The sequence below is a fragment of the Pomacea canaliculata genome, linkage group LG7, assembly GCF_003073045.1.
Source record: "Pomacea canaliculata isolate SZHN2017 linkage group LG7, ASM307304v1, whole genome shotgun sequence".
Taxonomy (NCBI): domain Eukaryota; kingdom Metazoa; phylum Mollusca; class Gastropoda; order Architaenioglossa; family Ampullariidae; genus Pomacea; species Pomacea canaliculata.
In genome coordinates, this window is record NC_037596.1 from 24316598 (window position 1) to 24330610 (window position 14013).

Here is a 14013-nt window from a genome sequence, read left to right on the forward strand (position 1 = left end):
GATATATCTATTGTGTAAATAGCTTCGATGAAAGATTTTTCACTGCTTTCACTGATGACTCCCGAATTTGTCATTCCGAACTGCATTCCTAGGAACTCGTACGCTCCATCGGGTGTAACGAAGACCGTTTTCTGGAAGTATTCGTGGGGTATGGTGATCTTTCGATAACCCTTGGTCAAATGCACCTTCTAGAAATTTCCAGGTGGCAAAGGTCAAAGTCGTGCGGCTTACACCGGCAGGTCAGGTGGGGTACATATACACACATATATGCACAGAGAGACACTGATCCACGCATGTACAAACAGAATCACGTATGTACAAATACAGAGAAACATGTATTGTAAACACCAGACACACACAGCCAAATACAATATTCCTGTCTATAAGTCACTGATTAGAGGTTAAAAGTAAAACTCAAACCTAAAACACAACCTTTAGTGTATTATTGTTAAAACAAATAAAAGGGAAACTACCACTAAATGACTAGAGTTATTATCAGCTAACACAAATCAGCCACAAACAATTATTCACAGAGCTTTGTCTGTCCTAACAATGACAGCCGTTCCAGTAAGTTCATTGTGAATCAACAATGCATTTTAATGTACTAAAAGGTGGGGCACATTAAGCCGAAAAGGAAAACTGAAAAGTAAAATAGAAGTAACTGTCGAAATAGTGCTACAGTCCTCTATCAATAGGAATATTGATATTTAAATACAGTGCTAAATTAACTTTAAAAAATGACATGTATAATAAAATTGATTTATATAAAGTGTATCTATCGTCTAACTGCTTATTTATTTTATATTTAAGATATTTATTAACTTTTGATCATTAGAAAATTCATGAAGCTTATATGAACATGATCTGTTGTAAATGTTCATAAAGCTTACATTCAATTTGTCAAAATTTATTTATTTAATTATTTTTTTGTAAAACGCCAGGGTTTTTTTCTTTCCTTAAATGCAACTTTTCGTTCAGCCACACTTGCACACACATACAAACACACGAACACACACACAATCCTTTATCGGTATCTATATAGGTGTTGAGATGGTTGTTAAATACCAAGCTGCCTGTACTCGTATATCTTACCTTAAACAGTGTAGTGTTGACATGGTACTGAACATTCAAGTTGTGCATTCTGGATTTTCTTACTGGATATTTTTTATCTGTGATTAGTTCAATCCAGGAATATGGGACTGGGATACGGAAACTGACTGTATACTTAATGTTAAGTCATAAGAGAAGGATCTATGTTGTATATAAGTCTATGTCGCAAGCTCTAACCATTAAGCAAACACACTAATAATATTTTTTTTTCTTTATTTGTAGCCGGTTAGAATAAAAAAAACCAGTGAATCTGAGTATGTCAAAACAAAAAAATGCACTCACCTTATTTGGTACTCCAAAGGTATTTGCAGTCGGAAAAGTGGAACGGGCAACGGATATGTAAACTAATTTAACATTTTTCAAAAAAAAAAAAAAAGAAACGATTATCCACATCTTCAGAAGAAAAAAAAAACCGGTCCTCTCGCCCAGAAAATAGCTTTAGCTTTTAAACTGAAAAATCGCAAGATTCTAAATAATCACTATTACTCTGGGAAGATAACCGAACTACGAGTCAGATTTAACTGAAGCCACGAGTTGCCGAACTCCCACAGCGCCGACAGATGTACGAAAACACTCGCTAAACCTCCGCTCAACTCCAGACAGACAGACACTAATCGAACCTCGATATTAAGACTTCACACAGGAACACAACAAACACATAAAGTTATATTTTGAAGAAAAAAAAGACGAAAAGAGCTGACGACATGTAGGATAAGACTTAAGGAATTAAAAAGCTAAAAACAAAATTCATAAACACCCTTCTCTTTCTTGCACACTTCGTGGTTGTTTAAAACCCGATTTTTTTTACTTAGGTGTGTGCAACAAAAAGAACGAACTTTATCGCAAAAAAAAGAAGAAGAAAGACTTAGTTTTCAGTATTTATAAGATAATGAAAGAATTAGCTGAAGTAAGCTTGCTTACTGTTTCGTCGCTTGATGCAAGCAAAGATAACAACTCCTACGAGAGCAAGAGTACCAACTGCTACACTGCCACCAATAATACTTTCTTGAACACGTCTATCTGTAAAGATTCCATCACAAACATAAGTTGAAAAACTGACTTATTTAGGGAAGACACTATGAGAAATAAAAAATAAGTTTATTACATCACAAGATATGCTTGCCACACAAGGCCTTACCCACCCTGACAAGCTTTGTAAGGACTTGTAAGCGAGAAGGGAACTAACTCGCGCCGTGACAATGAAGGGGTTACCGTTCTTGGCTAAAGATCACTCTTGACCCCTTGTTCTGCTTTACCGTTGATGGGATAAGGGATTATGCTGACTACCATTTTCTGTGATGACTAATGAAGCCAATTGTTTTAATGTTTTGGCACGATTTTTTTAGTTTTTACTCTGAAAAACATATTAACAATGGATGAGTACATTCTTTAAACTATTTTTGTCTCCAGATTTATTTGCACACACTGGCTAAATCCTTTTTGTTTTCTTTGTAACCTACTGGAGCAGTTTATTTGGAGCGTTGTAGACGTTCTACACAGCAGTATATCAATTTATTCTTATCTGAGGGGAAGTTTGCTAACTTTTGTCCAATCATGTTGGAATACTTTAGCGTCTAAGCTGAGCTGAAAGTCCACAGAAATTTGCAGTAGGTGCTTTTCGAAGGAAGAGGATGTTCGTTACTGGCTTGTTGTTATGTCTTATTAAGTATTTTTAGCAGTCAGTAGACCAGTTTACTGACCCATTCTGTCTCTACTTTCTAGTTGCTACAAAATTTGTTCTCGATCTAGTTTTTTTCTGCGCTGGTTTGTTTCATTTTAGGTGTCATAGTTTGATATTTTTTCACTTAAAGTCTCCCCCAGGCGCTGTTTTTTGCATTGCTCATTACTGTTATATTCTTTTGTCAAATTATCAGCTTTCTGAGGTCATCTTTGTAAAGTGAATTCCGACTAAAATGTAGGCGTTGTTTATGTTTGCGAATCGATAGCTACACGCACATTTCATGAAGTTCATGTCTTCCTAATTCTGTTACCTGTACGTTTGATTGACTTTATTGTGAAGACATGCATACATTTTGGCTTTAAAATGTAAATACCTGAAAGAGACGTTTCCGTAGAGATTTGATAGGTCGCCGTGTTGTTGACTGTTACACTGTCTTCTTCGTGGGCTGTAGAGAATAGAAAAGAAGACTATTGCTGTGTATTGGTATCCTCATGGAGTGTAATAAACACAAATCTGCCAATAAAATTTGCTAAACCTCAGCGTTAAGTAGCTTGATAGCTCAAATCATAATTGAGACTTCTTAGGCACTTAATTAAACTGACTATGAGAAAAAAATTTTCATGATCAAAACATGTCACATTACAAACTCTTGAGAATAAACATAACTAACGATAAACGGGATATGTCGAACATTCCCAACAGCTTTTGACTGAAAACACTGGGTGTGATTTGCAAAAAGTAAGAGTTGTGATTGCTACTCGATAGGATGTTCAATGATGATATGGAGGGTGACAATGTGGACAGTGACCTATACTGGCGAGATATTAAAGTTGAATGCAGGCACTAAGTTATAACCGTCACCATTTGCAGCCTTGTTGCACTTTATTATGTATAAAATTCACGTATGCACTACCTACATCAAGGACTTGCTAAATAGTAAGTATTTGTTGCTGTTTATTAGAGAATTTTGATAATTTTGATCCCTATTCTGGTTCTTGATTCGGTCACAAAGGCATTCACAAGGACGCATCATAAGCTATTTTTAGAAAGACATTTTTCCGTCCAGACCCTTCTTCCGATGCTGTTGGGGCTTTTGAAACAGTTTTCGTTCTACATAAAAAAGTTGTTAGCCCAAAATAAAAACCCCTATCTGGAAAGCTGGTAATTACCTATTCAAGCCATTTATTTGTGAAGCATAAATTGTGTGGAGGAAACCTAACTGATCGCCTTGTTATTCTAGAATTGAGTAAACAGAAGTAAAGCCAGAGATAAAAAATTTGTAAATTAATAACACAACCACTGTTAAGGAAAATGGAGTTAGGTTTAGAGTATATGCAAATTTCTGGTAAACATTTTATTCTAGCGAATATACTGGATTCAATATCATTTGTTTCTCATTTGTCTCTCTTATATATATATCTTAACTATTTCTAATGAATGCCTTCTAAGGAAATATAAAAACAGACATTTTGTTTCTATTAAATATTTTATTAAAGTACACCTTTTAATTTAAAATTTACAACAACCATGAAGCAAAATAGTAAAGGATAAAGTAATATCGAAGTATAAAAGTCTAAAATATACTAACCCACTACTGTCAAGTTTAGAAAAGCTTGACGCCTGATGTACCCGTATGGACCCCATGTCATAGAACATGTATGTGTATTGCCGTTTTCCTCTCGTTGAACATTTTTAACATATAGTGCATCATTATTCCGTCCATTCCAGGAAAACTCTGCTGGTGGAGTTCCTGGATTTGAGGAGGTGCACTTACAACTGACATTGGATCCTTCTTGAACAACTTCAGAACATGTGTACACAGGATTCCCTGGAGGCACTGCGTATTGCATACGAAATTCAACGTAGTGACAGTGCAACAATGTACCTGCTATCGTAAAATGTTTTTAGCCAATAAAGATTATACATGATATGCATTAATAATTTCAAATAAAATTTAGTGATAAAGAAATAGGTTGCAAATTAGTTGTGGATGCAAAGGCTATCAGTACGCCTATCATTACGGTTTCTTTGCAAAGTACAGACAAAGTGATTTCATATGTTAAGAAAGTGCGCAAATGACAGGGTGTTCTCTTGGCTTGGTTTCGACTTTTTATTATTTTCCAAATGTAATAGGTCTAAAGTAAATTGTATATAAAGTAGTAAATAAATACTATCGAATCAAACACTAGCAGGTTAGTCTCCGCGTGACAACATTTCATAAAGCTGTGGATTTAATACCTGGAGTTATTACCTGGCTGCTTAGAACGTTGAAGAAGGTAAGAAAGGGAAGAAAAGAAAACGAGCTTTGATCCGAAAAAAGGCTGGATCCAAGAAAAGTAGTGACTGTAACATTTAACTCTGTGTTCTACAAAAAATAGTGATATGAGAATCGTTCAAATGCTAGTGCAGACGTGAATCACGTGTAACACTACAAAACATACGTCTTAGTTTTTCCAAATCTTTGAAACAAATATTGTTAATCATCTACAATGTATAAAAGCAAGTATTTACCTATTTCCAGTGTCTTAACAGTGCTCCAAACACCAGGATCTATCTTGATGCTGTATGTGTAGTTTCCCGGGCTGTAAGGCATTATATGGTTTGCATAGCAAGCACCTTTTCGATAGATTCGTGTGTTAAACGAGTACTCAGTAAGTGGGTCTTGGAAATTACTCGTGAGCTGCAAAAGGTTAAAAACAAAAGGAGATTAAAATAAGGTACAACTGAATTAAAGGCAAAATTTATGTTTTTTAAAAGCTTTGAAAGAACTATCAAAAGCTAATTGGACAGCAACGAGCAAATATAGCCTAGATATGTTGCTAATATGAAGATTATTTATATTTAACAGGAACGAAATGGTCTAAGAGTGTATAGAAAGTATAAGGCACAAAACACTTTGCGAAGAAATGGCCTGCAACGAATGGATTTGCAAGAATGATATGAATAGATGAAACACAATGATGATGATGATGATGATGATGATGATGATGATGATGATGATGATGATGATGATGATGATGATGATGATGATGATGATGATGATGTGTGTGTGTGTGTGAAATTTCGTGATTGAAATATGTGTTAGCGTGTGGGGTAGGGAAGAGAAAGAAGTAGAGACCCGAAGAAGGTGATTGAACAAGCGTTAAGTACCCAGACGTTGTTTACTCTCCATGTACACCAGTACATTCCGTCTGACGCGTACATGTGTTCAACTACACATGTGGCGTGTACCTGCCAATCTCTTATGTACACATCGCAGTCTTTAAGGATAGCAGGTGCTGTTAAAAATAAAAAAATATTTTCTTTAAAATGCTAAAAACACTATGTTTTAAATTTATTTCTTCTCAAAGTTTGGTTATAGTAAGTGCCAAATACACTAATAGTTAAAACTAGATTTCCCCACAAAAGTTTTTTTTTATTAACTAAAATATTATTTCGTTGAGAGGTACTCTGTAGTCGAGCAAATTCTGAAGGTTCCAGTACCTGCTTCCCTTGTGTTTTAATTTATTTACACACAGAGATATTACAACAATGCTTCGCATGGATTAATGCAATTACCTGAATGTTCTGAAAAAAATTAAAACAGTTTTTTTATTTGTAGGCAAAGCTACAAGATAGGTGTTTTTTTATTTGACTGCTGGTGTATAGACTTTCCAAAATCAACATCTTTATCATCATCAGGTTTGAGCAATAGTTTACCTTAAATTTAAAATATTAGAAACATTTGTAATTTTGGTACTCTTTGATTTATAGTAAACAGATTCGTACCAATGGAATAATAATAAAAACAATGTACTTTTCGTGCTGCTCATGATTGATTTAAATAACATCTTGGAACATCTGCTTTAATTTGTGACATGAAAACTTAAAATTTAATTGGACCTCTCTAACTATAGATATGATTTCCTGATATGACGGGAAGTTCCCAATCTGACGGGTCTAAAAGTATTTTACTGTAAAGATGGACACTAAAATCTTCTTTAAAGTTATTTTTTTATATATCTTGTGTTGACAAGGGTTACGAAGAAGCACCTCTTAATCTAGTTTACACTGTAGAAGACGCCTGTAGTTTCTGCGACTGTTGGATCAAACCCACCTATAACTCGCAGTCTACACGTGGCAGCTACTTTGCCCTCATTGCAGTGAAGATAAAAATCTTGATGTCTTGTGAGATTCCTGATGTACAGCGTGCTCTCATATTTCTTTTCTGAAATTGCTTTCACTTGTAAGAAAAATATGGACCCATTCAGGGATGTACACCCATTGCCACTGCAACGACCGATGTCCTTTATCGTCCAGTAGTCACTGCCATCAAAAGAAGACCATTCTACCTGGTGAGTGTACTGACGGCAGGTAAAGCTAACCTCAGTGTCTTCCGTTACATCTCTAACACCAGATGGGCAATCATGGATGTAGAGAGCTGCAACATAATGGTATACTTGCACAGATTATACTGAACTCGTTGATCAAACCAATAAAAGCTGAAATGTAAAAAAAATGTTAGTCGTGTATTTACTAGCACAAATATCATTTCTAGAGCTGTGCATATTAACTTTTCAGTTAAGGAGGCTTAGACGTTCGAATAAACTTAATAATAAAAAGAAAAAGACAGTACGAAAAAAGAACAGCGAATTAAGTAAACAAAAAAAAAATAATTAAATAAAATGGGAAATGTTTGTGTTAAAGACAGCGAGAAATTAGCAGAATAAGCTACCATAAATCAAGACGACAAGGCTAATTGATTTTAAAAAAATAGCATTTTCCACATTAGTACACCTGCTTGATATTTTTAGCCACTAGGAAAACGACGATAAAGAGCAGAAAAGGCGTCTTTGTAATTATTTTCCTCACAAGCTTCAATCCTTAGATACGTGAAGCAACGGAGCACAAGACTATTACAATGTAGTAGAGTCATTTATCCTAAATCGTGAAAAGCACAGGCGGCAACACACTGAACATGTTGACTTCCTTATTTAAATAAAGCTTTCTGTGTGACGAGTGGTGCACGTCTCACAACTTTGTAAATACACTGTCAGAGCAAACAGTTTACATTAAGGAAGTAAATATTTGGAGTGTGGTGCACACGCTGAAGTTTCCTTTTAAACGTGTGTGTCATATAGTATTTGATTCTTCAAAGATACCATACCCCTCACAAAGTTATAGGCAGCTCATTTTTTCGGCACAGAATGTAATTGAAACACTATACTAAATTCGTGTTGAATGAACTAAAAGCTATGTGACTGACACCTCTACTTTGCAGTTGTTTTTCCTCTCTTGAATTTGTTTCACAATGTCTTTGATTTCTTTTAAAACATACATTATGTGAATCTGAGTCTTCGACATGTTTACAGCCGTGTATGAACAGTTCGACAAAAATGTAACAACCGTAATTTCTTTTAGAAATAGCAGGATTTTGTTCAGTAACAAATTTCCTTTTTATATAAGCTGTTATAAATAAAATCAAGATACTATTCAAAACATTTCAAATCATTCAGCAACGGTTAAGTGTTTCGTTACCAAAACTATGCCCTCTTATTACTGAAACATGGTTCGCAAACGATTTAAATTAGTATTGTGTTTACATACAGAAAAACAACGATCTCGTACCTGTACAAACCGGTAAACCAAGCAGTGCACCAACACAGAGTATCCAACTTCCACATACAGCTATCACTTCCATTGGCTTATAAGAGGAAAGTGAACAAGAAATCTCATAAAATTACACACAGGAATAACACATAACAAAGCGACATCAAATATCTTATTACACACAGTCAAATATTAGTTTGCCTACAGAGTGCCGGGCAGAAAGACAACTGTACATTGCTTAGTTCAAAACTTGTTACATCCTTGTTCAATCTCTCATTGCCATCTAGAGGCGTGTGTGATATTCCGGAACTGATTAAATACCTTATAATGCTCATGTACAAGTGCAGGCAGTGCTGTCACTGTCGAGATAGCATGTAGAGGATCAAATGGGATGCTCATATAGTATCTTTTGTTACACATAAACTTGGTTCTACCAAGGCCAACATTAGTTACTTTGATGTATTCTGACTGTGCTTTCATATGAATGTATACATTACAGTTTATTTAGTTATTATGCATTAAAAAAGTAATTAAAATAAACATTAAACGTAAATACATCTCTTGCACTTTTAAGTCACTTACCAAAAAGTAAAATAAAAAGTGTATAAATGCTACCAAAAATAGTGACAAACGAATAAACTACAATTTTAAATATCAAGGAAATGATCGAAGTACAAAAGACGAAATGATAATTATATATAATAATATCATTATATACACAATTTTTACATGTTTATAGCTTTTTATGAAGCGTTTTATTCTGCCTAATACAAACCATGTATCACTGGGTGATGTGTATCACTAGTGCGACTTCCTCAATGCTTGTATGAAGCAAAAAAATGTTTATTTGTACAATAGAAAATATTTGTGCATATGTGAGATATATCCCCACAAAATGATGCGTGTAGAGAAACAGCAAAAAATCACATTTGAACAAACAACAGTCTTTATCTTAGTCTGAAAATTGAAGACAACCTAGCAATTATTTCTATTTAGAGACCTTCATTATATCAATGGCAGTACAGAGACTTTGTCTTTTCTTTAAAAGCAGGGGCAGATACTATAAATGCGTGCACGATTGTTTGGCACAATCATCAATGTGTTACCTTGATATAACTGATGTTACTCGCACAACCCAACTGTAAGTCGTAGCAGCAGCCGTACGTCTGTAGATAATGAGTTCTGTTTCTCTGGTTATAGTTTTCTCCCTTTATAACTGCAACACGTCTTCATATAACAAATGTTCATACACATTACAAGTTACTTACCCCTTTGTGATAAGACTTTAATGGGTTCTTATCAGTTACATTAATTTCCGACTGACAAAAATAATTACTCGGAAGATAAAACATAGTTCACTAACGTAAAAGAACCAAAAAAATACACTTGAACCGCTGGTTTCCTCTCAGTATGTTCACATACCAGTAAAAGGTTTTGTAAAATATACCGACATGACTAAGTGACTCACACCATTCGAGGGTTCTTAATAACTTCCCTTTCAAAGTCGTGTATATTCGACTATCTGCTAGGTTAGCATTAATGTCTGAAACCACGAACAGGATGTGACTCACTTTCATCCTAACGACATCACACAGATTAGTACCTTATTTTGGTACTCCAAAGATATTTGCCGTCGGAAAAGTGGAACGGCGACGGATATGTCAGCTAATTTAACAATTTTCAAAATACGAAACAATTATCCAAATCTTGAGAAGAAAAAAAAGTTCTTCTCGCCCAGTAAATACCTTTAGCTTTTAAACTGAAAAATCACAAGAATATAAATCACCACTATTACTCTCGAAAGCTATTCGAACTACGACTCATATTTAAATGAAATGGCGAGATGCCGAATTCCCACAGCGCCGATAGATAAGCTCGCACACGTGTACGAAAACACTCGCTAAACCTCCGCTCAACTCAAGAAAGACAAACACTAAGGAAAGCTAGATAGTAAGACTCCACACAGGAACACAATACATACATAAAGTTCTAATTCAAAAATAAAAGAAAAAAAAAGTAAAGCTGACAAGTAGGAGAAGACGTAAGGAATTAAAAAGTTGCAAGCAAAATTCACAAACACTCCTATCATCCTTGCCTACTGTAAAAAACAAAACAAACTTTGTTGTTACTTATTATTACATGCGCGAAAGTGTGTGCAACAAAAAGAAAGGACTTTATCACACAAAAAGAAGATTTGGTTTTTAATATACATGTATTATAATATAATAATCAGATTGGGTTTTTTTCTCTAAATTCGCATAGTTTAAGTAAACCCGCTTACTGTTTCGTAGCTTGATGCAAACAAAAATGTAAACTCCTACTACAGCAAGAGTGCCAGCTGCTACACTGCCACCAATAATACTTTCTCGAACACGGTTATCTGTAAAGATTCCACCACAAACATCAGTTGGTACATTGACTGATTAAAGGATGACACGATGAGAAATAAAACAAAATAAGCATATTACATCAAAGGATTTGCTTGTACACACTCGGTCTTAGCTCCTCCCCTGATAACATGCTTAGGAATTGTGAGCAAGAGGGGAACTAACTCGTGCCGTGCCAAAGAAGGGGTTATCGTTCTTTGCCAATGATCACTCTTGACCCCTGGCTCTGCTGTACCGTTGATGGGATTAAAGGATTATGCCAACTACCATTTCATAACTAATTAAAACAATGCTTTTAAGGTTTTGGCATTATTTTTCTTTCTTCTTTATTCTAAACAATGTATTAACACTGATGTCGGACATTGTTTAGACTCTGTTTATGTCACACACATTCTCTAAAGCCTTTTTTGTCTCCGTTCTAGCTTACAAGAGCAGTTTATGTGGAGCTTTCTAGACGTTCTACACAACAGTTTATAAACTTATTCTTATCTGAGGGGAAATTTGCTAAGTTGTGTCCAATCATGTTGGATCACTTTAGCTTCTAACCTAAGCTGGAAAGTCCACAGGAATGTGCAGTATGAATAAACTAGTATAAAGCAAAATGACTCGGATATTTTATTTTAAAAATAGCCTTTTCCACATAATACTTTTCTTTTATTTTTTTAGCCACCAAGAAACGACGATGTAGAGCAGAAATAGTTTCTGTGTAATCATTTTACTCACAAGTTTCAATTTCAGACATTTGAACCATTGAAGCACAAGACTATTATAATGTAGTCGAGTGATTTATCGTAAATCGTGAAAAGCACAGATGGCAACACATTGAACATGTTGACTTCCTTATTTAAAGCTTTTCCTGTTCTGACTGTGGTGCACATCTCACAACTTTGTAAAAACACTGTCAGAGCAAGCAGTTTAAAATAAGTAAATAAATATTTGGAGTGTGGTGCACACGCTGAAGCTTCCTTTTAAACGTGTGTGTGTCATCTAGTATTTAATTCTTCAGTGATACCATACCCCTTACAAACTTAAAGACAGTTCATGTTTTTCGGCACGGAATATAATTCAAGGACTATAGTAAATCCGTGTTGAATGAACTGTAAGCTGTGTGACTGACACCTCTACTTTGCAATTTTTCCCCTCTTCCATTTCTTTCCCAGTGTCTTAAATTTCTTTTAAAACACTCATCAAACTACTGACTTTTAACTCATAAAAAGTGTTACTGATGAAATGAACCCTTTGATGAAAAAAGCTAAACGTGTGCATCGTGCTTTTTTTACAGGGCCCGAGTGGATTCTAAAACTCTTACTAGTATCTGACAGCCTCGCACTGAGCCATGGCAACAGGTTTTGTGTTGTAAGATGTTTATGACAGTATTTAAAGGTTGTTATTCCACACGGGTTTGTGTTATATTCACAATAGCGAGTATAAACAGAAATCTACAAACATTAATACGGAATGTTACACAGTGTAAAACTGTGGACTGACACACTATCCATGATACAAATCGGTTATGTTCTATGTGTTCAGTATTCAACTTACTAATTATTCTTAAGTCGCATGATGCACGTGTCGGGGAATCGCTGCAAACTACTTGACGAGCCCTCGTGATGTTCTTTATCGTCAGCGTGGATCTATACAAAGTATAACTCTTTTCATGGTCCACTTCCTGTAGTCGAAACAGGTTACTCCGTGGTGAGCATGACCTCCACCTGCAAGACCCAGAATAAAGTGCCTGTCCCTCGTCGTCATAAACAGTCCACTGGGGTCCGTACGTCTGGTATTCACCGCACGTGAAAAGTTGATCCGTGCCTTCGACAACGTCTACACTACCATCTTCACAGCCAAGTATGGACAGTTCTACAAAAAAAAAAAAAAACCCAGCCAATTTTATTTTATTTAGAAAAAGCAGGATTTTGTTTAGTAAGAAGTCTCGATTTATATTAGCAAATATCCATAAAATTCATTGCAAATCATTCAGCAACGGTTAAATGTTTCGTTGACAAAATTCTACCCCTTACTGAAACATGGTTTGCAAATGATTCAAATTAGTATCGTATTTACATACCAAAAAAAAATTACCCTGTACCTGTATAAACCGGTGTAGCAAGCAGTGCACCAACACATAGTATCCAACTTCCACAAACAGCCATCACTTCCATTGGTTTATAAGAAGAAACTTAACAATAAATCTCATAAAATTACACACAGGAATAACACATTCCAAAGCGACATCAAATAACTTATTGCACACAGTCAAATATTAGTTTGCCTACAGAAGGCCGGGCAGAAAGACAACTGTACTTTGCTTAGTTCACAAGTTGTTACTTCCCTGTTCAGACTCACATTGCCATCTAGAACCTTGTGTGATATTCCGGAACTGATTAATCAGTTTATAATGTTCATGCTTAAGTGCTTGCAGTGTTGTTACTGTCGAGAGAGCATGTCTTCCACAGTATAATCTTTTTTTACTTTTATCATAATAGGGAGAAAAGTCTTCTAAGAATAGAATAATTGCATACAACTTCATAATTCAGCATTAAAATCATCACGGAGTAAGCTATGGGGATTGTAGACGACAATCAACCACAGTCTAAAAGTGTATTATTTTTGGCCTTAAACATCCCAAGCGCTTGGAAAATGTTTTTTCTAGACTTCATGACATGAATGAGCATTTTTGTAACACTTGTATTATAATTTTATTTTCCGGAATGATTTTTTATTCCCAAATATATATATATGTGTGTGGTGCTGGTTTTGTGCAAGTGTTAAAGAGAGAGAGAGAGCTACATATATTCTCTCTTCTCGATTACAGTTTAGATTGTGCTATTCTTCAAGTGCTGCCTTTTTCTAGCTTCTTTAATACTCTTGGTTGATGTAAAGCCTTTCTTCCATGCATCTTTTTGCTTGTATATTCTTACATTTCAAAGTTATCTCAACATTAGGAACTCCTGTAATGAATGACAAGTCACCACACACTGGAAATATCAACACTGTCCCAAAAACAATATTGTTAGAAAGTTGAATAATTTTAATAAATCTTCGCGTTAATCACCCCTTAAATAGGAATTTCTATTTTGTGAGAAATGACCCGACCACAGCATACTCATGATCCCGTCTTATTTATCAGATTCCTATATTCTATACAGTCATCAGGTTCCATGTTGTCAGATATTTATGACAGTATTTAAATCAAATCAAATTCAAATAAAACTTTAAAGTTTGTTATTCCACACGTGTTTATTG

General features: G+C 35.1%; 1 protein-coding gene across 1 annotated transcript; it reads right to left on the reverse strand.

Moving 5' to 3' along the window:
* Nucleotides 1–1972: 1972 nt before the first annotated feature.
* Nucleotides 1973–13272, reverse strand: LOC112567848. Its single transcript, XM_025244696.1, has 11 exons — nt 12857–13272; nt 12310–12627; nt 10662–10760; nt 9487–9596; nt 8399–8474; nt 6888–7211; nt 5942–6069; nt 5303–5471; nt 4380–4628; nt 3165–3236; nt 1973–2130 (listed from the first exon to the last, which is right to left on the reverse strand). Exons 1-11 carry the CDS (start codon nt 12927–12929, stop codon nt 2009–2011), a joined length of 1740 nt encoding a protein of 579 aa, XP_025100481.1. The 5' UTR covers nt 12930–13272; the 3' UTR covers nt 1973–2008.
* Between the last annotated feature and the right edge of the window lie 741 nt (nt 13273–14013).

Coding starts and splice junctions, on each gene's coding strand:
- LOC112567848 (XM_025244696.1), bottom strand. CDS start 12,929: ATGGAAGTGATGGCTGTTTGTGGAAGTTGGATACTATGTGTTGGTGCA. Junction 9,597..10,661: donor TTGCATCAAGCTACGAAACA/GTAAGCGGGTTT, acceptor GACGTGTTGCAG/TTATAAAGGGAGAAAACTAT. Junction 7,212..8,398: donor TGGTTTACCGGTTTGTACAG/GTACGAGATCGT, acceptor ATTATGTTGCAG/CTCTCTACATCCATGATTGC.